Here is a 25806-nt window from a genome sequence, read left to right as displayed (position 1 = left end):
ACCTTTCCTTTCTCTATATATACACTTTGAAGTCCTAGGGTTTTGTTCGCAGCAACCGGGGAAGGGCCTAGGGTTTCTGCCTCCTCGCCGCACACGTCTCTCGCACCGTTCCGGAGCTGCTCCAATGGCCCCCGCGAAGAAAACGGTATGCGTCTCTCTCTTCTCCATATCTTTGCCTTCCTCTTCCTCTTCCTCTTCCTCTTTGATCTCTCATGAAGTCTCGAATCCATTCTTTCTTCTCCTTTCGGCGAGCTTTCATGGCCATTTGATTGGTTTTCGTTTTCGATTTTCGTGTGCTTTGATCGAATTGTAGAAGAAGAGCACGGAGAGCATAAACAACAAGCTCGCCTTGGTGATGAAGAGCGGGAAATACACGCTCGGGTACAAGACGGTTCTCAGAACCCTTCGCAGCTCCAAAGGTTTCAAAATCCATCCCCTATCTCATCAATAGATCCTTGTGCAATAAGAAGAACCCTAGGGTTTGCTACATTACATAGTTTAGATGACATTTTTAAGTATGATTTAGTATTTGGGTATTTAGAAATGGGACTGGAGTTTGGCTCTTTGGCTCTTGAATTAGTGCCTTAGAGATGAATGCAGCGCCCTAGATAAAATATCAGCCTCCTTCCCTTTATTATTCGTCTAGATGTATTTTTCTTGATCTAGGGGAAAGTAAGGAGGACATGGTAAATTTGGTCATAGGTACTATGTAGTCGATAACTATTAACTGTTAAATGCTGCTGTGTATGTGTTTTTTAGTATCTTAGAAGTTCTAACAGTTGTTCTAGAGTCTATTATCAATGATATATCGGCAATTGTTATTGCTGAATTGAGTAAAAATTAATGCTTCTGTGTGACCAATCGATCGTGCCGCTTCAACTTATAACTTAATTCTTGTTAGTGTTATTGTGGTTACACAAACTTTTGCCTTTCCTGCGACTGATTCTAGTTTGCAATTGCTATATGTAACTTTGGTCTGTTGGATTGTCTAGTCATGAGCTAGAACTTGATGGTTCTTTTGAGTATGTTTTTGATCTTCATGGCTAGAGTTTATTAATGTGATTCATTTATAGCTAAATTGGCATCTCATTTGCTTATATTTCCAGGTAAGTTGATCATCATCGCAAACAACTGCCCTCCGCTCCGCAAATCCGAGATCGAGTATTATGCTATGTTGGCGAAAGTTGGGGTACATCACTTCAATGGAAGTAAGTATATTGATCGGATCGTTGTGGTTATGTAATTGCTGATGCTCTAATCTGATTTGTTATTTTTTATTTCACCGAAAGTAATCAACAATAGTTAGATTTTTTGAACCAGGACTTGATTCAAGTTTGGTAGATCTCTTACACAATTTTGATTTTATTTGTCAGACAACGTTGATCTTGGAACTGCTTGCGGCAAGTACTTCCGGGTGTGCTGCCTCAGCATTGTTGATGCTGGTTGGTCCACTTTCTACCTTCATCTCTGCCTTTTATTTTATAATAATGAGAGTAAAGTGTATGCTAGTCCCTTTTTTATCCCAACATTGCAACTTGGTCTTGGCACTTTTTACTTAAAAATATCAGGCCCTGAACCTTCACATACATAGCATTAGTCTCGGACAGTAATCCTAGAGTAAGTGGCGAAGGACTTGGTGGTTGGTACCCGAGACCCAAGTTCGAATCCTAGTTGATTCACATTTCTAGCTAAGTTTATTTCTAAATAAAATAAACGAAGCGGGTAGCGTGCTACCTATCTCTCTCTCTCAAAAAAAGAAGTAATAAAATGTGGATTTTTAGTATAAAATGACTTCTTATGTTGTTTGTTATAGACTAAAATGAGTCATTTTACCTTAAAGGGGTAAAGTGGTTATTTTATAATAAAAATTAGAGTTGGGATTAGCTTTGACGTATATGAAAGCTCGGGAACCAAAGTTAAGTTTTAAACAAACAGTGTAGGGACCAAGCTGCAATATCGGCTGGTGCAAGGAACATCTGGACTTTTTTTTTCTCTAATTGTAGTAGTTGTATAATAATTTTATACCTATGATTTCAGGTGACTCAGAGATACTCAAGAGCATCCCTGGTGATCAGTGAGAGAGAAGAAGAGTTTTTGTCTTGCGAGAGAAATTAACGTGTATTTTGTGGTTGATCAGCAAATGGTTTTTTTTTTTCCTTAGTATATTTAGACGTGGAATTTTAACGCAAAATTCTTTCAGATAACAACTTATTCAGAGATTTTTGTTTGTTGTTTAGTGAGTATTTATTTTTTCTGTTTTATGCTCTTAAGTTTAAACTTCTGGGGGCATATCTTGTTCTTTTGCTGCTGATTATTATGCTGATTCTGAGTTATCTGTAATGTCTGCATAACTCTACATTGTGGAATATGTTTTAAACCAATCACAGAGTGCCCCCTTGAATTAGTACTCTTTGTAGGGGGGGTAATGCTGCTGCATTTTGGACATCAAAGGTGTTTTAGTATTGAAGTGCAAGGATAGTCAAAGAAAAACGACTAGTTATTTACCATTTTCTGTTTTCTGTTTGACCCGTTGCTGGATGCACTGCAGGTTGGTGGAGATGTAAAAAATGATTGTTCCAATTTTGCCGCTCTGCTAACAAATAAAGTGGAAGGCTGGAACCTTCTGGAACCTTTTTTGATCTATTGGAAGATTCACTTTTGTTTTGTATGGAGTGGTAAGTTGAGGCAAAAATGTATGACAAAATTTTGACGTGTTCTAAATTTATCATTATCTGCTAAAAAAATGAGGCGGGGGGGCCCCAAGTCCGCATGCATTCTTACTGGGAGGGGTTAAAAACTGTTGAATTCAAATATATCAAGTTAAACATTGAGTTAGTTTTACATGCAACAGCAAAATCCTATATTTTTTGAGAAAGCTCGTAGTCCTAGCTTTTTCGTGCGACCTAAATAATTGAGAAATAATTTAAAATTAACACAACAGAAAATCTGTCTAATTTGCTCAGATATATAAGTATATAACTTTAAAAGCATTATTATATATTTTTAAATTTTTTAAAAATGAAAAATATATATACTATATATATATATATATATATATATATATATATATATTTATTTATTTATTTATTTATTTTGAAGTTTGATCCTACCACTCCAACTCCAACAATTGAACGCCGCTGCACCAACCTGCATCGCCACTGCTGGGTTTGTAGTCGCAGAGCGCAATGAAAAATCTCCCGCCAATCCTTCAAAACGGACGTCACACCTTGCTGGCGGTGAGCCTTACCTCCCCCTTCCCCTACCCCTCCTTTTATTATCGAAGAGGAAACAAACCCCACGCACAATCTCACATCCCTCTCCGCTACTCAACACCATCAGAACCAAACAAAACAGCTTTTGCCCCGCTCCTCTCTCTCTCTCTCTCTCTCTCTCTCTCTCTCCATCCATGGCGCGGACGAAGCACTTCTCCAACAAGCCCTCCTCACGCTCCAAGAAGCGCCTCCAATGGAATCGCTCCCCTCGACCCCGACCCGGTCCTCTCTCTCTCTCTCTCTCTCTCTCTCTCTCTCTCTGAATCGCTTAAACCCTAAACCCTAAACCTTTTGTTCTCTTCGACGCAGGGGGAGCGACCACCTCCGCCACCCCAAGTACGGCTAGGCCGGTGAGCGCGCCATTTCCCTCTATCTCTCCCTTTTCCAAGTTCGAAGCTTTGCCCTAATCTGTTCCCCTTCCTGTCTGATCGATGCAGAGAAGCAACGCGCCTCCGCAGGGTACCGGTGCTGCTGCTACTAGTACTGCTAAGGGCCTTCTTTCTCGTGTCCATTTGAAACGAGATTTAGCTATTTTGTTTCCTTTTTGATTCATGGTCTAATGTGTGTTTTGGGCGGACGCAGCGTCGCCGGGTCAGCAGCAGCAGCAGAAGCAGAGGCAGCGCCATAGATTCAGGCCCGGCACCGTAGCGCTCCGGGAGATCCGGAAGCTTCAGAAGTCGGTCAAGCTGCTCATCCCTTTCGCCCCCTTCGTCAGAATTGTTAGCATCTGCAGAACCCTAATTGCTCTTTTTCTCGCAAATGACTACTTTCGTTTAGGGCTTCAAAGTGAGAATTTGGTGGAGAGCCTGGGGCAGCTCATAAAGATTTTTCCTTTTCTCACTTTTCCTTGTAGAACGAGTTTTAATGTTTGATGTGGTTGTAGGTGAAGGAGATTAGTAACTTCTATTCAAAGGATGTCTCACGATGGGCCGCCGAAGCTCTATTGGCTTTGCAAGAGGTACTTTGTTAACTTTTTTCATTTCCTTCGTGAGTTTCGTGTTGTAGTATAATTGTGTAACACAGGGATCTCTGGGTTGCAAATGTTCTGTTCAATGAAATGCCAGTGTTGTCCACTATATAGCTTAATAAGCATGTTTGGTATCAGAAATAAATTGTTTCTTTCTTACTTGTGACTTATAGAGCAGCAGTACTATCCTTTGACAAAATGTGCTAATTTTGCTGTTGGGATGTAAGATATTTTATATTCATCAAAGAGCTTTGATGAGATTCATAATATAGAAAGGGTGTTTTAGAAGGAATTTATGCATTTCACCAACTTAGTGACTTTAACATCACACATGGCACGTTCAAGTTTTTGAATGTGTATGATGAATAGTGATTTATAGAAAAATGTTGTTAGGATGATGGCTGGTATCATTATTTGAACTCGAGCCTTCTTCCGCCATTCAGAACTTCAATGAGTTATACTCTGTTATTGACTTATAAAGTTTATCTTACAAGGCTTTGTCAAGGATAATGATCTGAGAGTAAAATGGAGAAGGTGGCGGATTCTCAAATATCACTTACATTAGTAGTTTGTCTTTTAATTCATGTCCCAGCTTCATGCACATTGGATTTTTGTATTACAAAAATGTGATCGGTTAGACAGTTGATCATTAGCAATCCGAGAGAGCATTTTATTAATGCTGTTTGTTAGATTGACAATTCTATAATCTATGAGACCAATTTCCCCATAGTTCTAGATTTTATTTTTAGTACTTAGTCACAGATAATGTCGTCATTCCGGATGCTGTAGCAGGTAATATCCACTAAAGGAATTAGCGAGAGAAAGAAAAGAGATTACTTGGAAAAAAGACCTTTTAAGTTCACTAGCAGATTCATGGAAGTATAGTTTAGTCTGGACATGCCTCCCCCTTGGGCCTTTTTGAATATGCTGTACAGAAGTTATTTTCTCATGAGGTTGAGTTGAATTATAGTTTACTCTACTCTCTTACAGAGATCAATGTAGTAGTCCTTGAACTTTATCTAATACCAATTAAGGCACTGAAGTTTTACAAGTAACCAATATTGTCACTCTTTTGTAAATCAGTTTCTTGCATCATCTTACATGTATACGTCAATTAGGGATCACTGAATTATTAATAGCTAAACTAAGATTGTGGACACATGTTATGATATATTAAGCTTTTGGATCTGACCTATTTTTCTTGAAGTGAAAATGCATTTAGGATCTTGCTATTGCAGTTGTCGTGGAATGAAAAGCTTAAAGAAATGCATGTTACAGATACTGAATAGTTGTTATTTTTTAAATTCTCTTGTCATCTTTTTAATTCGCTGTATAAGGTATGCCTATCACCATTCTTTTCTCTCTTGTAGGCAGCAGAATCGCATTTACAGGAGTTGTTTGCGGATGCTAATCTTTGTGCAATTCATGCTAAACGTGTTACACTCAGTAAGTTGGCAAGCTAATTTTTAGGCTCTTTTTTGTTACAATCTTCTTCTTGCAGAACTAGCTACACAACCTTCCTTTTTGCGATTCTTAGCAGTAGGAAGATCCAAAAACATGTTCTCATGTATTAAAGAAGGGAATCTTACCTATGGAACCTCTGATGAAAGTTTGACTATGACTGTCACCTTATTTGGAGAAGTTTAGACGATATTCAGTTTTATTCTATATCTCACTAAAGAAATCAGATCAAATTTTACACTCTGAAGCACCTTGTCCTGCTTCCTAGAAATTGTGAATTATATAGATTCTTCCTCTTTGACTGCAGTGCAAAAGGATATACAACTTGCGAGGAGGATTGGTGGTCAGAGGACGTGGTGACACGAGACCACATGAATCATGTTCACTCAGATTTAAGAGCTTTCCATGGCACTAATCTAACATCTCTAGATCATCAATAGCTTACATTCTTAGGCTAGTCAAAAGGAGTTCTATCCCTCAAACATCTAACATGTACTTGATTCTGAAATATGCTAGGTAGCAGCACTTCATGTATCAATGGAAGCAATTGTCTATTCTTGTGGTTGTACTTTTTTATATTACATGCTGTGGCCAAACTATTGCTGTTGTTTATTTAAATCTATCAAATTCTTGGTTAGCTTATCCTCAATAGGCAATATACTATGCCAACCATCATTAATGTGACTAAAAACCAATCAAGTTTGTGCTTTTTTTTTTGGTTGAAAGTTCATTGTTTTCACCTCATTTTGTTCTTGCTATGGAAACTGATTCAATTCATCTTCTTAGACACTTTGAACATTTATCATGTGATAAAAATTATTCCTTCTGCAAGATTCTGGACAGTGGACTGAAGCATGTACTTTAAATACTTTGGTATGATATTGTAACGCCCCCAATAGTCCCACATCGGATGGGATACTGATTCCGATCAGTTTATATGAGACCTACACACTAGTAATAATAACTGGGTTTAAGCATTTTGGGCCGGTGGTTTGGGCCTAACGAGTTATTGTTGCTAGCGGGTCGGGTCGTTACAATTGGTATCAGAGCCGAATACCAGCCGGAAGTGTGAGAACTAAGTGCTATGCGGGACAAAGTGCTACACCAACAGGTTTGGTGGGAGCCACCTCTTGAATCCGTAGGAGCCACCTCTAGAATCTCACATCGCCTGGTAATGATCCTGGTTTGTCTGTCTGTGATCTGGTTTGAACCCGACGAGGACGTCAGGGTCTAAACAGGGGGAGTTTGTAACGCCCCCAATAGTCCCACATCGGATGGGATACTGATTCCGATCAGTTTATATGAGACCTACACACTAGTAATAATAACTGGGCTTAAGCATTTTGGGCCTATGGTTTGGCCCAACAAGTTATTGTTGCTAGCGGGTTGGGTCGTTACAGATATCAACTTTTCTATCGGTAGCTTTATGGGAAATCTGATTAGTAGCTATGCTCTTTTTTGAAATCTATTTTGTGATCTTTTATTGCTTTGAAAATTAGGTAAAAATTGGAGTTCCTATATATTTTGTTGAACCTTCTTAACTGAACAAATGACATGTGCAGTAGTTTTGGTACCACACAAGCACACAGCAAAGACCTAAGAAGAGATGCCTAATCTGTGACTGGAAAGGTGTGTTTTGCGGTTCACTTGTACTTTTCCAGCTTGTCCACCTGGCCTTTTTCTGCTTCAGCTTTAGCATTAGCCTATTGAGTGTTTGATCAAAAGAACTAAGCCCCACACTTAACTAAATTAGCTTACAAATACTACTAGTATATTGCATCAATGGATTATGGGCCCCATGAAGTTGAATATTTTCTCATTGAATTTCCAATTGAGCCTAAATCCACACTGATCTTTTCTACATGGGGCAAAAATAAAAATAATTGTAGAAAAAACCAAAAGAGCTCAGCAAGGATATTCAAGGTAATGAAAAAGTACTATATGAGGAGAGATTTAATCACAATTAATATATATATTACGCCATGATTAAGTCCGACTCAGTTCTTTGTCGAAGATAGATATTAGTGGATTAATTTGTTGATCGATTCAATTAATAGAGATGAAGATAACCAAAGTGTAAGCATCTAGCTACTATCTTATTTGCGAAGTAAATAAATTTTTTATTTTCCAACAAATTCTACATAATTACTGTACAACAAACCATCCAACAAGGGGAGTTTTGATTAGAATGCTATAACATTTCATGATCATCTTTTCATGTGATACACCCATTCATGGGTTGCATAGTTCACTCTATCAAAAGAAAAAGAAAAAAAACACAAGCAGTTAACTTCCTCCCCTAGTTAGCCCCCTACTAAACAAAGACAAGGAATTTATACAAAAAAAAAAAGAGAAAAAAAGAAAAAGAAAAACTCACTACAAAAATATAAGAAGAGAGTCCTTCCTCTCTTCTTTTCTCTTAAGATCTACCATACTAATTCTGCGTCGGATTCGACTTGCTCGGTGGAAGCTTCCTAAGGCTTGCATTAACTTCTATCTGAGGCTTCTTATTTGCTGCTGAATGAACTTCTCTCGGATCGAAAGAATTCGCATTATTCGTAGCTTGCAATACCCTTCTTGGTAATTGAATCCTTTCTCCTAAAATTTCCTCATTGAAAGAGGAAGGAGATGAATTAATGCTGAGGAAGAGATGAAGTAGCATTAAAGCAAAGATGATGGGGAGAGCTCTAAAAATGGCTTTCATGGTAGGTTCTTCTTTGGTGAATGAGAGGTATGAGATGGTTAAAAGAGGGTGGTGGAGTCTACTTATACAAGTTGTTTCGCAAGTGAGACCATGTGACCTCACATTTACTTCAATGCTATGCATAACCAACTTGTATTACATTTTCTATAGTGATCATATTTAACACACCACTTTATGTTGTTTACATGCTAGGGCTCCACATGGGCCAAGATTGGAGGAGAAAAGAGGAGTTAAATTAACAAAGGAAAAATCAGAGCCCTACACATTGATGCACATGGTGTGAAGGATCCTATGCTATGAGCTATGGTTAACATATATACTTTGATAGTAATTACAAGCTAGGACTAAATAGTCTCAACTTATTGTTTTCCATTCTAATGTGACACAGGCAAAAAAGGTAAACAACTTTATTTATTTGCACTTAGAAACTAATGAAGGCCCAATCATCTTCTCCTCATATTTGTAGGCATTAATAGTAAATATAATTAAAAAATAAACCTCTTCTAAGGATAGAAAAATGGTTAATATATACTTAGAGCTTTTATAGAAGCTGCAGACAGAAATGAGAATCTAAGCCTTAAAAGTAGAAACTTCAATTTGTGCTTTCAATTCTCCTACTAAGAAAAATTAACATATTGATTCTTCTAATGACACCATTTAAATAGCACTGATCAAACAATGTTGTACCTTATAGTAGGGCTAAATAGTTCATCAAACTGGTTACTAAACTTTTTAAGGACATTTAAGGTGTTCGTAACTCGAAGCAAAAAGGTACATAAAATAATTTCTCTTATTATTTTAAACCAAAATCAAGCCTTTACTCTTTGGCATTACAGATTCCCGATCCCTTGTTTTTTTGTAAAGAAATCTTTGCAGTATACAGTTAGCGAGTAATCATCTCACCTTGATTAAAAATTAGCGCGGCGAAGTGGTGATCATGTGATGCTAATTTGACTAATAATTTCCTCTCAAGCACTGCAATTCTTTTGATCTTATTTAAACAAATTAAGTCATGTGAGGAGACCATCAGTATCAAATATTATCAGTAGTCACTCACTATCCCTGGGTAGTTAAATTAACTGATAAGGCTCTTGATTTAGATCTGGGTGAGTCAGCTTAGAGTATGCATACAAGAGTAAGGCTAAATATTAAGGGAGGAGGAAAAGTACTTGTCCTTGATTCCTTTTACCCTATAGATTCTAAAAGATATTGCCATGAATTTGACTCCTTTTGGTCTATAAATTCCAAAAGAAATTGTCATGAACTTGGGAGAGAGAGAGAGAGAGAGAAGATATTGTCATGAATTTGAAAAGAGAGGGACAATTCCCTGTCATGCATACAACACACACACAGAATTTGCAATAGTCCAATAAAACTATGCCATTGAGATTTCTCTGTAATATATATATCATGCCAAAAAAAAAAGTAATTGTTCAATCAAATTATTCAATACAGCTTAAAAACTCTTTTGAAGAAAGTTTTTCTAATGTCAGCTTATTTTGTGTGAAGTTATCAAAATATTCTTACGTTTTTCTTATTAATCTGATGTATTATTATGTGTTTGGCTGGATATTAAAATTAATATTTAGAGAGAAAGAGTAGGTAGACCTTGGAGTACATAATGGATCTTAAATTCTTGTTCAGGAAAAAAATTAATTTGACTGGTCAAGCTACAAGTATTCCTTCAACCACATTATTCAAACAGCATGACCTAATTAATCTTGTCATGTTGTTCAAGATTCTAAAGGGTGATAGCATGTGGGACATGCAACTCAGCAACATGGAATGGTTTTTCTTATATAGAATCCACATGCCTTAAAACCTACATCTACTTCAAGGAAAAAAAAACAAGTTAATAGAGTACCACCCCACCATACTGGGATTAAAGCTACAATTTTAATCTTTTTTAGGGCATAGTTGGTACACAGAGTACTATTGTTTTAATTTAAGTTTGCTATTTTGTTTCATGTTATTCCTCAACATTTTTGGCACCGTCATATGTTTAATTAAGTAGTTTAAACCTCAAGCTCTTCATAAGAAAAAGAAAAAAATTACAAACAAATGCTTTATATTTTTATTTTATTCCTTTTTTTCATATTGATATCATTCTTTCCATTTATTTTTTCTTGGATTTCCTATTTTGTTCCTTTTTCTTTCTTAAAAAAATATTTTGATTAGCAGTGCGATGCGAGTTGCTTGACTAACTCCGAACCAAGCACATTTGGAGTTGGGTTTGATCTGAATCATGTTGAACCAAAGTCGAACCGAAAAACGGACTTTTAACCTGCTATATTATTGCTATATGCCATCTTGACATGACTTTGACTTGATCAATTATCATCCCTCTATTTATTCAGCTAGCATTGAAACAAAATTTATTAAATTTGATTAGTGAAAAGTGGATCTTCTAATATCCAATAATTGAGAGGGTCTTGTCGCATACTTTTCACTGAAAATGAATCTAACCCAACTGCTCGACCAGATACAATGAACCTTCCCAGGCTCTATTAACCATTTAAACAGAACCGATCGAACTCAAACGGGCCAAGCTCGAGTCACGATCCCGACCCAAATTCGCACCCAAAAACACCCAAACCCGAACCCCACCCAAAAACCCTTCCCCTTCCCCTTCCTCGGTACTCTCGGCGAGTAAACCCTAACCCTAGCTCGCCATGGCCGCCGCTCTCCTCCGCTTCTCCCCTCTCGGTTCCCCCTACTCCCACCGCTCCTCCCGCAACCCTAACCCTAACCCTAATCTCCTCCTCCCCACCTCCATCCCTTTCCCCTCCTCCTCCTCCTCCTTCGCCGCTGCCGCATCTCTCCCATTCCACCTCCTCAAATCCCCGAACCCAGATCTATGCCGCCCCATCCCCTCCCTCGGCGGCGGCGGTGGTGGCGACGGTCTCAAGCCTCCCGGCGCCGGTAGCGGCGGCGGCGGAGGCGCGGGGTGGAGCTCCGATGGCTCCCCGCACGAGGATCCCTCTGATCCCTCCGGGCCTCTCGGGCTCTTTATCGAAGGGTGGCGAGCTAGGGTTGCGGCGGATCCGCAGTTCCCCTTCAAGGTCCTCATGGAGGAGCTTGTCGGCGTGAGCGCCTGCGTCCTCGGCGACATGGCCTCGCGCCCCAACTTTGGCCTCAACGAGCTCGACTTCGTCTTCTCCACCCTCGTCGTCGGATCCATCCTCAACTTCGTCCTCATGTACCTCCTCGCCCCCACCTCCGCCGCCTCCGCCTCCGCCGCCGCTCTCTCGTCCCTCCCGAGCCACATGTTCGAGCCCGGCCCCTACTCCCTCTTCTCGCGCCTCGCCACCTTCGTCTACAAGGGCGGGCTCTTCGCCGCGGTCGGATTCGCCGCGGGGCTCGCGGGGACGGCGATCTCCAACGGTCTCATCGCATTCCGCAAGAGGATGGACCCGAATTTCGAGCCACCGAACAAGCCGCCGCCCACGGTTCTTAATGCCGGGACATGGGCGCTGCACATGGGCCTGAGCAGCAACTTCCGGTACCAGACTCTGAACGGAATCGAGTTCTTGTTGGCGAGCGCGGCGCCGCCGCCCGTGTTCAAGGTCTCGGTGGTGGTGCTGAGGTGTTTGAATAATGTACTAGGCGGGATGTCGTTCGTCATGCTCGCGAGGCTGACGGGGTCGCAGAAGGTGGAGGAGAAGGGGGATGGTGAGGAGAAGGAGAGGTTGATAGGAGACGAATCGGCGGTGGTGGCGGAAACTGCAGAGGAGCTACGGAGAGGCGAGGAGTCCAAGTAAGCGACATATTACCCCTTAATTGAATCTCAGCTTTATGAAAAATGGAATTGTGGGATTGAATGAGGATTTGAATTGCGTCGTGAAAGACTAGTTTAAGGTATTAGATGTAAAAATATCTTCGTGGTTTTTACAAATAATGGAGATATTGAGGCATTTTCCCTAGCTCTTGTTCTAGTTTGATGTTGTGAAATGACAAAATGGTGCAATTTTCAGTTCCAATAAGTACATGTTGATGGCTTTTTGGTTAATAATATCTTTTTATGTTGTTTTCGGGGCCATTGCGAGCTAAGTGATGGAAAATTCAACTTTGCTTGAAGCTAATCCTGCTAGTGAGAATGTCTCTTGATTGGTATTCTCCGCATAGGCTTTGTTGTATTACGTCGACTAGTGATATATAAATATAGCAAGTTTTGTTATTTATAGAGCATGTGTATTACACTTGGTTAGCTCAGCATAGACCTAGTTCAATCTATTTGCCCCGCCGATAAAAAGTTTAGCTTTTCAATATTACTGCTAATGTTGAGCATCGAAAGTTGGAGAGATACATGATGCAAACCAACTAGCCTCTAGAATGTTGGGGATTGTAGAATGGTTAACACAGTTGTGTTTTGTTCATTACTGGTTTAGATTCGTCATGAGTAACGAATGTATATTTATAAAATTTATGCTTCCACGTGCAACAGACCTTTGACATAGTCAACAATATATATGCTTTAGATACCTGCGAGACAGTTTCTCAAAGAAACTGCTGCTTTTCATTCTGTTTCTAGATTAGCTTGAATCTGGAGAGATACAACTACCATCATTTTATTGGCTAATCAAAGTGTGATGTTGCTCTTATAATTGAAATTGTCATATTATCCATGGTCTTTCGTTTGAAAAAAAGAGAAGCTCTATTATGATAATCTTTATGATGCATCTGGCGACAAGTTTATGTTTCGCTATTGCAGAATTTCAGCAAACATATGTACATAAACATGAGGTCAAAATGTAGTTGAGCTTTAATTAAGTTCGTGATCTTGCTGTAGTTAAATAGAGTATGGTTTGGTAAAATGCCGATCGTAGTTTTGCTCTTGCTGGAATTAGGTTGAGAACATGGTCTTTCCGGTGTCTTGTATTGAGTTTGGCTATTTGCCTATGTTACACAGTAGCCTTTAGGTTTGGTTTCAAGGACTTGGAAGGACTTGTGTTAAGATGTAACACTGATTCTTGTAGACATCACAGGGTAGTAGTGCCTGGGTATATTACTCTCAATATTGAAGTGGTCTTAAAATGGACTAATATACTCACAACTGTCACGCCCCTGACCGCACAACCCGAAAACGGTATCTATTTGGTCCGGTTCGAGGGCGGCGGGCGTGAGGCCGAACGGACAGAGTCTCCCCTGTCCGCCCAAAGGCTAACCGGCGAGATTGTGTACAACAAATTTCCAGAAAAACAACTTGAATTCATACACAATCAAATAACGATAACACAAACAGTGTTAAGACCAACAAGAGCAAGCGATACTAGTAAAAACATACAAGTATACAAAAGAGAGAAACTTAACAATTTGAACCATGAGCTTGAAGCATTTAAATACAACTTGCATTCAACTTCATTTAAATCTTCATACATTGTTTTCAATCTTTTTCCAAAATATAAATATATCAAATACTCTTCAAAACCTCACCCTATACAACATCTACTTTCAAAATATAAAGATAGAGTGGAGCTAATGCAAGTAGGAGAGTAAGCTATCAACTAATACCGCTAGGGCGCCAAGCCCTTGCCGCGATCCTCCCGCTCGGTCGGGACACTCGAACTAGCACCTACAACAAAAGGTGTGAGAACTACGAATCGCAACGATTATGTCATTCGTTGAGCTTGACAAATTAGCGGAACCGTGAATTTTGTATATGGGTTCGTATATTATCAACTGACACTTTTATATGCGACATTTTGCGACACAAGGGGATGGGAATGCAGGTAACAGATGCTGGACAGGTATGTTTTCGGTGTTACTGACAATATGCTTGTATTCATTTATAATACTGGAATTGTATTTATTGCTAATATTGGGTGATCTAGAGAACATGGAAATAGATTATGCCTCATAGATAAGGAAGTGGCACAAGATTGAGTTAGTTCTTCTCCTACACTATGATGAGTTTGATTATAATAAGGGTGGGTCCGGATTATTTTTTTAAGATTTTCGGTGAGGACTAAAAAAAATATGATGATAGTTGACTAAATTCATCAAATAATTTGATTGATAATTGAATTTATTTGGAAGTGATATTCACTCTAAAGTAATAATCTCATTCTTTTAGGAGGGAGTGGGTATCAGAGTTGGATAATTATAAAATTTCTAATCCGACCCTTTTTTTTTTCTCCCTTCCCACCTTCATCATTTATTGTTTCTTTTACTCCTTAATCTCATCTCTCTCTAACCTCATCCCTCTATCTTTTCTAATATTGACTCTATTTCTCTACCTATTATGCTAATTATTCTCTCTCTAAGCTATAATTTCCTCTCTCTATCTCTCTTTCTTATCTCAACTCTCTTCTAAGTTCTAACCTCAAATTTATTTCACTCCCTCTAATGTCAAATCTCTTTTTTTCTCTACTAAGCTCTTTCAATTTAATTTAAAAATAATTTTTTTTATAATTATTGAAAAGAACAAAGTGCTGATATTAGTGCTAGCATTACGCCATTACCTAAAACTAATTGACGAAATAAATACATCAATTTTATATTTTCGATAATCTCAAATAATATGATTGTGTGAATTAAACGCCGGAATTCCATATTTTTAGTAATAGAATTAATAAAAATTAAATTCTAGTAATATGATTAATAAAAATTAAATTTTTAAAAATACTTTTATTTCTAATATTTTTTCATAACTTGAATCAAACGCACTTTTAAGTTTAATACAGTTCCTTTAGTTTTATTAATATTTGGACGAAGGAGCTTAATCTCTAGTTTCTATGGACATGTGGGCATCCCCAAATGGAATTGGGACGGTTAATCCCAATCCTACCTTTTATGGGCACAAAAATAAAAAAAGGCATAAAAAATCACTTTCTTCATCAATCAATTTGGAGTGAGGCTATTATACTTATGGAAGCACGGAGCCTTCCGTGCTTCCAGATCGTTTTTGGTGTTACGACTTTCGAATCGTCGATCGGCTCCGTTAAACTTGATTTAGAGTATTTGAAGTACCTAGAAAATAAATTTTGCTATTTTTCGATATCATTTGCCTAGTAAACTAAGGGGCTCAAAATCAACGGCTGAAAATAAAAATTTTACAAAACATGATAATATGACATTAAAATTTTATATCAAAGATATTGATCTTGTTTTATATAGTATAAAAAATTTTCTATCAAAATTTCACGTGATTTGGATATTTCTAAACTGTTAAACTTGCAAACGGCTCATTACGGCTATTAAAATTAGTGATTTTGAGCCTCTTCAATCACTAGGCAAATGATATTGAAAAATTATAAAATTTATTTTCTAGATACTTCAAATACTCTAGATCAAGTTTAACGGAGCCGATCGACGATTCGAAAGTCGCAACATCGAAAACGATCTGGAAGCATAGAAGGCTCCGTACTTCCAGAAGTATAGTAGCCTCCCTCATCAATTTGATTAGGTCGTAAATAAATTTTCGTATGTACACTCATTTATGCTACATTTAATATGACCTGGGGTTAAGGTACATTAATTTATGTTACATTTAATATGAGCTGAATCAAGGTACATAATAAAGAATTTAAGATTTCTCAACCCCACATATAGAGGGTGATAATAAAATCACCTCCTTTTCCCTCCTGTGTTTTTTTTTTCCTTTTTTTGGGTTAATATTGTGGTGTGGAACTCAGTTCACTAGAATTTTTAAAATCTCTAAATGTATTAGATCTTGTTATGCAATGTAATTATGTACAATACCTATCTCTCTATTTTAAATTTTGATCCGCCTAATTTCTAGTCAACCTTGGGTGCTTAAACATCTTCACTACTATAAAAAAAAAAAAAAAATAACACTACTTTGTGTATTTTTCTAACAGCATTTCTATGGATAGTTTAATATGCAAGTTTCTCTTTACTACTACATTTTTTTTTTTTCCGACAAACCAATGCTTGAACCCATGAAGTTAAGGATCTTTTGTACCGCCCTTTTCTGATCTCTTTGTTTGAGCATAGCAATACTAAAAATCCATAATCATTTTATATGCGTATCCAATGAGAGATTGTTTTAAATACTAAGTAAATGAGATTCAAAACTCGCAAATTCCAAGAATTATAGCAAAGAATAATGGCAATGATGATATAAAATGTCTGTTAAAATGTCTGTTATATCTATATTTAAAGATCAGAAATTTGAATTTTTATGTGATCTGAGTTGTTGGCATTCGGATAAACCGAATCAGGTGCGTTCATGATCAGACTCGATCTGATGGTTATTATGTTGTCTAATTGAACTAAAATTATTTTTGCTTTTAAATTAACTATATTAGGATAATAATTATAAACGAATTCGATCTAATCTCTTATTTATATATTAGGGTTTTGGAATCCCTTATATATATATATACGGATTATTCTCTCATAAAAACAACAAGAAAAAAATTACAAAAAAATAGTCAGAAATTTCTGAGTAATTTTTGAACCATCTTGTAAGAGAGAAAAGTCACACCTTTCATTAATTTATTGTTCTAGAGAATTTTGAATAATAGATTAGAAATCGATCTATCGTGAATTTGGAACGTTAGAAAATCTTCATAGATGATTCGAAAATACATGAATCAATCTCTATAATCCTGGCTCCTCGTGCTTCAGCGCGAATCACTTTTGCAAAAAAATATGAACGAATTTTTTTGCTACGTTCTACATGAGTTTTTAACTTAGGACACAAGCTTGGGACTTCGGAATTGAGATATTTAGGAAGATGCTGGGAAAGGGCGGAAGCAATATACGTACAAAGCAGTACTAGAGCCATTACTTTTGTCCCATTACACCCCTTCATCATTTTCCTAGAAGAAGCCCAACACAAACATCTTTCGCCTCACTTGGGAGTCCATCATAATAAATACCAATCGATTTGGCTTTTGCGCGAAGCTGCAGCTTGTGCTTCTGCTCACCCCTGCAATGCGAGGAATTCTACACTATCACACTTACACCACGTCATTAATAACAAATCAATCATCTTTCTTTTTTTCAAACAAAAGTATAATAAAAATATTTTTTTATAATCACGATGGGACATATATTTTTAAAAAAAAAATTTTGATTGATTTGTTACGCCACGTCATTAATATACCCGTTGCATTCTAAAATTTTTCCTGCAATACAGCCACCACCCTTCCTATGCTGACGTGTCATGTCCCATTGCCAACCAATTTTCCGGGCCCCATTTAGTTGTCGAATAAGATACCTACACGTCATCTAGTAGTGTAGCTTTCAAATGAGGAGTTGGGCATGGTACGTGCAATCAATGGTATGCTCCAGGCAACATGAAACTCATTAAACGTAAAGCACACACCCCCAGTGTTTTCGTATACATTAATTATTGTCTACAATTGGTGGCTCGTCACCTTAGTCATGGACCGTTAAGTTGATCGATCTATTTTTTATATTATCTTTACTTTACAATAAATTATACAATTATAAACTTCGTACCTGTTAGTGCCCACTGTTAGGTGCAACGTTGTTCCAGTATCAATTAGGCGCTAATGTTAGGCGTAATGTTGTTTGAGCAGTGTTATTAGGAGAATTAAATTTCTCTCAACAACTTCTCCATACGATAGATTCAAAAAATAAAAATATAATTGTGATTGAAAATATAAAGGATCATGAATTTTAATAATAATAACTAATTTAAACATTTTGGGCCGATGGGTTGAACCAAACAAGCTATGTAACAAAGCATTAAGTCGCAAAATTATATTTTTATTTTTCACTACAAATGTTGTTGGTTAATCACTCTATTGGTGGTGATGGCAGCTAAAAAACAATAGTAGAAGCGGGTCCAAACAGGAATTTAAATTCAGATTTCTTTATTGATTTCTTTTTCAAAACAAAAGATGATTAAATATAAAGGCAGATCACTGGACCGTCCACGACTAATAGGGTGGACAAGGTCCATGCAAAATAATTCTCTAAAATTTCCAAATGCACTCCTTATATTGAGAAATAGAGGGCCATTTATGTTGCTCACTAACTCTCTATACAACAAACTCCCTTTCTAACTAATGGAGTCACCTACACATGCACCTACACTTCCTCACTCTCCCCTTCACTACTCCCTCACCAACTTTGTCCTCCCTATGATCAAATCCCTCTCTCAAAGGCTAATCCCAGTTTTCCTTGCCTCACCTCTGACCAGAGCCCTTGCCAGCTGCTTTGAGATTGGTGAGGGGGATCAGGAGTGTGCCATTTGCCTTTCTGTGATTCGCAAATCCGACAAGCAGCGCGTTCTCCGGTGCCGCCATGCGTTTCACAGGAGTTGCTTGGATGGATGGATGGAGCACAAGGGGAGGACGTGCCCGCTATGTCGCGACCGTCTTTCAAAAGTAGACGATCCTAACCGCGAAAGCGCACTTCAGAGGATTCTTTGCGAGGGCGACACCATCGTGCTGTCGCCCTTTTGCGCTGTCGATCTCGATTTCAATATTCAAGTTGCATGGTGGTTAAGGTATGTATAGTAGAAATCAGTAGGGCTTAGGCTTTGTCATGAGAGAGAGAGAGAGAGAGAGAGAGAGAGAGAGAGAGAGTGGGAGATTAATGCATGCTTACCTTCATGAGAAGTTTTGGAGGGAGAGGTGAGAACTGCATGCTTTGGAGTTTCTTCAATCTTTGGATGATCATTTTGTTGTGTTATCTCTTCTATTAAAAGTTGCTGTGAAATTCTTGTGAGTGTATATTTTATTAAAACTTTAGGACAAATAATACGTGAGATAACCAGTTACTCCAAAAGCTTAAGAAACCAGAACGGTGTTTTGATGTTTTTTGCACTCAACATAACAACTATATTTGAAATATGATAAGTTTAGGAAACTTAGAAATCTAGGGTGACAGGAGCAGTGTAGCTTCACCAATGACTTTAATAATGTTACTCAAGATGTCTTCTCAGAGAAAGAAACATAGTTGGAGCGGTGCTTCTTTTCTCCCTTTCTAGCCTGTTTCAGAAAAGAGCAGCAGAGTCTCCAATCAAAATGATAAATATGTTATAATCTCTACAATTGCTCGTTCATAAATTTTAATAGAGTTTACTAATTCTTTTTTAACTTTTAGTAGGCGAAAAAAAGTGATAAGACGTTACAAAAAGTAGCTTTTGGATAGAAATGTTGCCCCACCCCCAAAACACACACACACACACACACATATATATATATATATAGAGAGAGAGAGAGAGAGAGAGAGAGAGAGAGAGAGATACTGTCATAAGCCATTTTTCATACATAATCTACATACGGGCATTTTATACAAAGTTCCAACAGGCAATGTAAAACTATACATTCAACATGTTCTCAATTTTACAATGTAATAAGTCACAAGTTTGATCTGGTCAAGATACTCGCTATCCGAGATAAAAGCCCAAATTAGTTCAAATTTCTTTAGGAACTTCATAAAAAGAAGCAAATGAGCCATATAAATGCTGCAGTTTACAAATTATAGACCACATTTGAAGCCTCCACTAGCCTAAGAAAGTCGCCAACATGATAATCTCGCACCATGAAGATACTCTATGCTCGAAGAACTTTGGAACATACCTGGAAACTTTAATTTTAAGATTTACACTGAAAAGGAAGGCTCATTAAAAGCGAGAAACAGCAACATAATAGACATAGGGCTCCTAAAATCTCAGAAACCCTAATATAGAGCAGCTAAGAAATAAACCAGAGCTACCAAATGTTCTAACTTGCGAAACAAAAGATAAAACACCCCACGAAATCTACAAAATTTTATATGAACACCATCAGATGGGGGCCGAACTCGTTCTCCGAAGTAGGTGCTTTGGCTCTGGAGGAGGTGCAGAGCGTAGTATCTTGTCCAACTCCTGCAACCACAGCAAAGTGAAAATGAACAAACCTTTCCATTTTAATTGTTATAAACATTGAAGCTGAATATCTTTTTAACTGCAGGGTATTCATTATTGGCGAAAAAGTTTCAGACAGAAGCACTTTTATCATGCAACATCCGCGTAATCTACGCTACTAGAAGAACATACTAATCACAACTAGGAAATACCGGAAATGGCAATTCAAGTTTCTATACCATCTTATCTCAAAATATTAGGAGTAATATATGCCTATCATCACATTGCAACAGCCCCCACAGCCCACATGCATAAGATAATGTTTGCCCTTTGACGCACGCTTTTCTCAACATTCCTTTCATTCCTTTCCTAGGATGAAGTATGTGAATGCTAAGCCTATGACATGTATGATACATCCAAGCTCTAGTTCTCACAAAGATGCACCTTTTTTGCGACACAAACTTCCACTAAGTACAACCAGTGCTCCATATTTAAAATTCAATAATGAAGTTCTGATAGTTTTACCTAATGATACTCAAAACTGTTCAGCCAATGTAACAAAATGTAGCTTAATGTATCAACCTGCCAATTAAAATGGCTACCCAGTTCTTAACATAACTAATCACCACATTACACATAAGCTGTAGTAACACGATCAATCTAATAAAATTAACTGCTTAAATGACTTAGATAGTGGTGGTCACTCAACTAGGTTCAGGCACTTTCTAATCAAGCAAGCATAAGATGCAGCATACCAACCACTTCAAAGATCAGAACTTTAGGCAACAAACCATGCGATTGAAGAATCGAATATTGACTAGAATGGGACTGCAGGTAATAGTTATCTCTCTTACTGATGTTCAAAAAATGCATCTAAAGATTCATTCTCCATGATTTGTTCCTTAACCCCATCGAAAAAATAAACAGCGTTGCTACAAAAAATCATGGAATGTACCTTGAAGTCAAACCTTTCATCTTTGAAATCAAACCATCAATTACATTGCTCACTCCATTTGTAATATGATAGACCCCATATAGCAAGTCAAAGAAATTACTCATCCTTTGAAACAAAAATTAAAACTAAACTAGTGCTCAGTAACCCTTTTGAAAGCACTTAAAGCATTGAAAGGACTGAAACAAGTGTTGCTAACCCTTTTGAAAGCACTTAAAGCATTGAAAGGACTGAAACAAGTGTTGCCTAAAGGAAAGAAATGTACAAAACAAAATAATGTGCAAGGAATCACACATTTTGATTAGAAAGAAAACTTTTTTTTATTTGCCATCCTTAAAATCATGGATCTGAGTCCCATGGATATGGTGTCTGGATGGAGTAAATAGAGAACAGAATATGGTCTTCCTTTTCCTTGACACCAAATAGTAAGCAGTAGTCAATAGCTTGAATCCTCAGTCACGTAATTTATGATGTGCACACAATGAAGAGTGGATTCTAAGACCCAAGAGTACAAAGGATGCTGCATCGCATAATGCTTCAGATAATCATTTAATTGAGTGACTGAAAGGCTCATTGCACTCTCAATCAAAGTGGAAAGCAACATAATCGAAGTTATGAGTTCGGATAACACTCTCTGCTACTTCGCTATCTTATCATGTTATCTGAGGATGAAAGACACACTACTATTGCCTCTTTTGACACAGTAGTCCACAAACCTCATAATACTCCATTAAGGATTGAAAGTCTTCAAAACAAGATCCAGACAAACTTAGGAAAAGCTTAGTGCAAAGAAAATATGTGCACGTAGTCAAGGTTCTTATCCTATGTGGAATCAACTATTGAGGAAAAGCATGTTAAGAAGAAAATGTTGAACCTTCTCCTTGTGCCCAACTATTCATATGCATCTATCTTTTATTGATGCCCAAGCCCTAATCTAAGATATACTAATTCCCAGCCACCAATTTCCTTCATGGTCTAAGGATTGCTCATTTGGTATTTTATTTCCTTTTAATCTTGATTTGAATAATTTCAGAATCCCAGAGCTTAATTTGGCTAAAAAAATCATAAAACAGGATAGGCGCCAGTGGCATCCCATAGATGATACTGTTAATAAGATTCGCCTCCTAGATGATACTGCTAATAAGATTACAGGGACAACCATAATAAAGCGCCAATATGTGCTGTAGGCTTTTTGCTCCGGTATTCTTAATCAAATCAGACTTTCAGAAAAGACAATATTTGACAAATTTCCGACCCACAAAGGATAAATTAGAGCTACATCTGATCATAAGTTTAAGCATTTTAGAACAAGAAAATATTTTCTTGTTCTAAAATTTTCATAAACCCTTTGCTTGTCCAAACTATCATAACAAACAACTTCGCATAACAGTAAGTTGCATATTGTTCAAACCAATGATGTAATGATACAACTAAGTAAATTATATTTAGATAAAGAAACAAATATGTATCATAGAACCATCCTCTGTGATAACAATATCAATATAACGCAGTCAGCGAAAAGAGCATGCTAACATTATATTAACCATAGAGGAATAATATACCTTCTGTTTCCGTAGCCGCTCATTCTCTTCCTCCAAACGAGACACCTTATTTTCAAGCTCATTTGTGTAGGCCTGACAGAACAATATTCACATTTATTAAATCAAAGAATCATAGAGGGAACTTCAGTAAACACTGATAGTAATCAAAAGAAGATATCAAAAGAGCGCATGAAATAATAAAAGGATCTCAACCTGTTTTCTGGCTCTGGAGCGAGCAGCGGACTCCCTATTTTTGATCATCCTTTTCTGCCTTCTCTCAACCATCTTATCCACCATCTCGCCAGCAGCTGCTCGCTTCCTTCCCGGAGTCTGGGGCTCAGAAAGCGCCCCCCCAACCGTCGGGGACGAGATATTCAACTGACCGTCAGAGTACACAGACTCAAGAACGGGGCCCACCGCAACCCCTAATTGCTGTGGGATCGCAATGCTTGCCATGTAACCACCTCCCATCATACTCTGCTGGCCCTGCTGCTGATACTGCTGGTACCAATCCTGTCCGCCAGTGGCTCGATCGCCGGCTCCGATAGGGCCAGCATTGCCAATCAGCATGTTACCCTCCATGACGACCCCGGCTTTAATCAAGAAGTCCTCTAAGGTCATCTCGCCGAGCGTCGGCTGCCGCTCCTGGACGGGCCTTTGCTCCTCCTTGTCCGTCGTGTTGTCCTGCTGGATATCCTTCCATACCTCATCAACCGTCTTCTTGCTCAGGGCCCGTGGCATGGTGACGCTCCCCTGCCGTTGGAGGCCCGAGCCCGTCGGGTACGGTGCCGAGCTACTATCCGGGTCCATTAACATCGGCTCGGGAAACACACTCTTTAGGAGTTCATCAAGGTTCATGCTGTGTAAAGGCTCACCCAAGTGGTTTTGGACCTCATTTAGAGTGAGGTTACAAAGAGATCCTTGCTTGGCCAAGTTATGAATCGGAGATGGCGGGGCGCCGCCGCCGCCGCCTTGTGAGGTCATAGTCTGAATCCCCATCAACCAATTTGACTGAGTTTGGTAATTTAGGGATCAAGCCCCAAAAAATAGTGTTCTTGGGAAACTTAGAATGCAAAAGTTTCCTCTTTGAAATAGCTGTTTGGTCAAATCAATCCGCAGCTTCTTTTCCAAGTATTAAAAGCCCAACCTGCAGATCAAAATATCACAACTAAGGAAAAAGGAGATTGTGGGCTTAGTTTAAAAAATCATTCTTTTAGCAACAACAGGATTAAACACGTTTCCAGGAGAAAAAGAGGGGGAAAAACAGAAACTATAAATGGTTAAAAATTATCACAAAATCGAAAACCTCAGAAAAAGGGGGCAAAAAAAAAAAAAATCCAACTCTGCGGAGCAAACCATCCAAGATTTAAGATTCAGCTCCTAATCCAAATAATCAGAAACAATAAGGAAACTTAAAAAATTTGCTAAAACAACACATAAATAGTAGAAAAAATCACACGAAAAGATCGATAGCCGTTACAAAAACACACCCAACAGAAACCCATCAACCAAGAAAGGTGATTTTTTTTTAATCCTTATTACAACTACGTGGGTGCTCAAATTGGGAAAAAGAAGGACCAAATAATAAAGTGATCTCACATTCTCGCTCATCCTACAAAAGGGGCCTACATGAAACTATAAGAATCTTTACAAATCGTACTTAGATCTTCTCCTGCAAACCCAAATTTTACCAAATATATAGTCTAATTCCAGATTAAAAGAAACCCAATTGCGAATTTTTGGCTTACCATATCGCGATTCATCGGTTTGATCGAACGAGGAATCTTCAGAGAGAAAGAGAAAGAGAGAGAGAGAGAGAGAGAGAGAGAGAGAGGAGAATCGAAGTGGGGGCGAGTGAGGACGCAGAGAGAGAGAGAGAGAGAGAGAGAGAGAGAGAGAAAGAGAGACCCCCGAGAGAGGCAACTACAACCCGTTGGGAAGTAATATGCGGGCACTTTTAATGGTAACGGATCTGAGACTATTTTTAAGTTTTTGTTTTGTGTTTTGTGTTTTTTTTTTTTTTTTTTTTTTTTTGGTTAGCATGACGTTTAAATTTTTAGTACTAAATAAGTTAATAATACCAAAAACAATAGCAAGCATCCAATGAAATAAATTAATAATATTAGAACGAATATTTAACTAAATTTTAATTTAAACTGGTTTAAAATAATTTGGAGCGAGCTCAAATAAATTTTAAGCCGTTCTTTTAGCTTGTTTTAATTTCAACTTGAATACGAATCGACTTGAATCCTTTCGAGCCAAGTTCGATTCGAGCCGATCTCAAGCTGGTCCTAATTTATTCATGTTTAACTCGTGATTAACCGACCGTCCCTAGAGCAGGTGACAAAGAGTTTGGTGGTTGGTACCCAAGATCTAAATTCGAATTCTAGTTGATTCACATTTACAGACTAAGTTTATTCTAAATGAAATAAACGAAGTAGATAGCATGCTACGTATCTCTCTCAAAAAAAAAAAAAAAGAAAAAAAAGAAAAAAAAACCTTGTGATTAGTATTTGATGCGAGGCTGAGTAAATAATGAGATTTTATTTAATAGTAAATTTGAGAAAGAATTTAAAATCTGCCCTGCTATGTATTTATCTGTTTGGACCACGTACTAATCCATCCCATCCTGACAAATATTTAATTGACGAAAAAAAAATCAACTAATAATTTGTAATCCTTAGATTAAGTTTAATAATTTTTTAAAGAAAAAAATTAGAATACTAGTAGTCTCGTTTATTTTCTAAATATAAATTCAACTAAAATCTAAAGCAATTAGGCGTCAAAATAAGAAACTCAGATATCAATTATTAAGTTCTTAACAAACAGTGCTAGATATGGTAGATAAATATAAATTTAATAATTTATATTGTACTAGAATAGATTTAAGTGGATTAAACGAAAAGGTAAAAAAAAATTAGAAACCTTGCATGAAGTTGAACTCAAAATAATAAAAAAGTTGAAAATAATAATAAAAAAAAAAGGTATAGTTGAGGGGTCAATTTATAATGATCTGTAGGGATATCAACACAACCTTTATTTTTTACTTTTTTTCTTTTTTTCTTTTTTTACTTTGGCACGAAAGAAGGGTTACCTACCTTGTGAATTGTATGAGTGC

The 25806-nt window shown here is 37.6% G+C and overlaps 4 protein-coding genes across 6 annotated transcripts; 3 read left to right on the top strand and 1 right to left on the bottom strand.

The window, feature by feature from the left end:
- On the top strand, positions 34–2330 carry LOC109727982 (60S ribosomal protein L30-like). Its single transcript, XM_020258230.1, has 5 exons — positions 34–145; positions 314–419; positions 1107–1208; positions 1374–1442; positions 2038–2330. The coding sequence occupies exons 1-5, from the start codon at positions 125–127 to the stop codon at positions 2076–2078; spliced, it is 339 nt and encodes a 112-aa protein (XP_020113819.1). The 5' UTR covers positions 34–124; the 3' UTR covers positions 2079–2330.
- LOC109727981 (histone H3-like) lies at positions 3259–6337 on the top strand. Of its 2 annotated transcripts, none has more exons than XM_020258229.1 (7): positions 3259–3494; positions 3582–3622; positions 3710–3731; positions 3855–3991; positions 4156–4230; positions 5610–5685; positions 6008–6337. In XM_020258229.1, exons 1-7 carry the CDS (start codon positions 3407–3409, stop codon positions 6058–6060), a joined length of 492 nt encoding a protein of 163 aa, XP_020113818.1. In that variant the 5' UTR covers positions 3259–3406; the 3' UTR covers positions 6061–6337. The 2 variants fall into 2 exon arrangements, with proteins under 2 accessions (XP_020113818.1, XP_020113817.1); XM_020258228.1 differs by having other exon boundaries at positions 3260–3494; positions 3710–3752.
- On the top strand, positions 10970–12585 carry LOC109728412 (protein RETICULATA-RELATED 3, chloroplastic-like). The gene has a single exon (XM_020258809.1). The coding sequence runs from the start codon at positions 11077–11079 to the stop codon at positions 12163–12165; it is 1089 nt and encodes a 362-aa protein (XP_020114398.1). The 5' UTR covers positions 10970–11076; the 3' UTR covers positions 12166–12585.
- On the bottom strand, positions 19596–24600 carry LOC109728284 (ABSCISIC ACID-INSENSITIVE 5-like protein 2). 2 transcript variants are annotated; one of them, XM_020258654.1, is made up of 4 exons: positions 24437–24600; positions 22902–23835; positions 22710–22781; positions 19596–20216 (listed from the first exon to the last, which is right to left on the bottom strand). In XM_020258654.1, exons 2-4 carry the CDS (start codon positions 23685–23687, stop codon positions 20136–20138), a joined length of 939 nt encoding a protein of 312 aa, XP_020114243.1. In that variant the 5' UTR covers positions 23688–23835; positions 24437–24600; the 3' UTR covers positions 19596–20135. The 2 variants fall into 2 exon arrangements, with proteins under 2 accessions (XP_020114243.1, XP_020114244.1); XM_020258655.1 differs by lacking the exon at positions 24437–24600 and having other exon boundaries at positions 22902–23856.

The sequence above is a fragment of the Ananas comosus genome, linkage group 23 (assembly GCF_001540865.1).
Source record: "Ananas comosus cultivar F153 linkage group 23, ASM154086v1, whole genome shotgun sequence".
In the NCBI taxonomy this organism is placed as follows: Eukaryota; Viridiplantae; Streptophyta; class Magnoliopsida; order Poales; family Bromeliaceae; genus Ananas; species Ananas comosus.
This window is presented reverse-complemented; position numbering and strand designations above follow the sequence as displayed.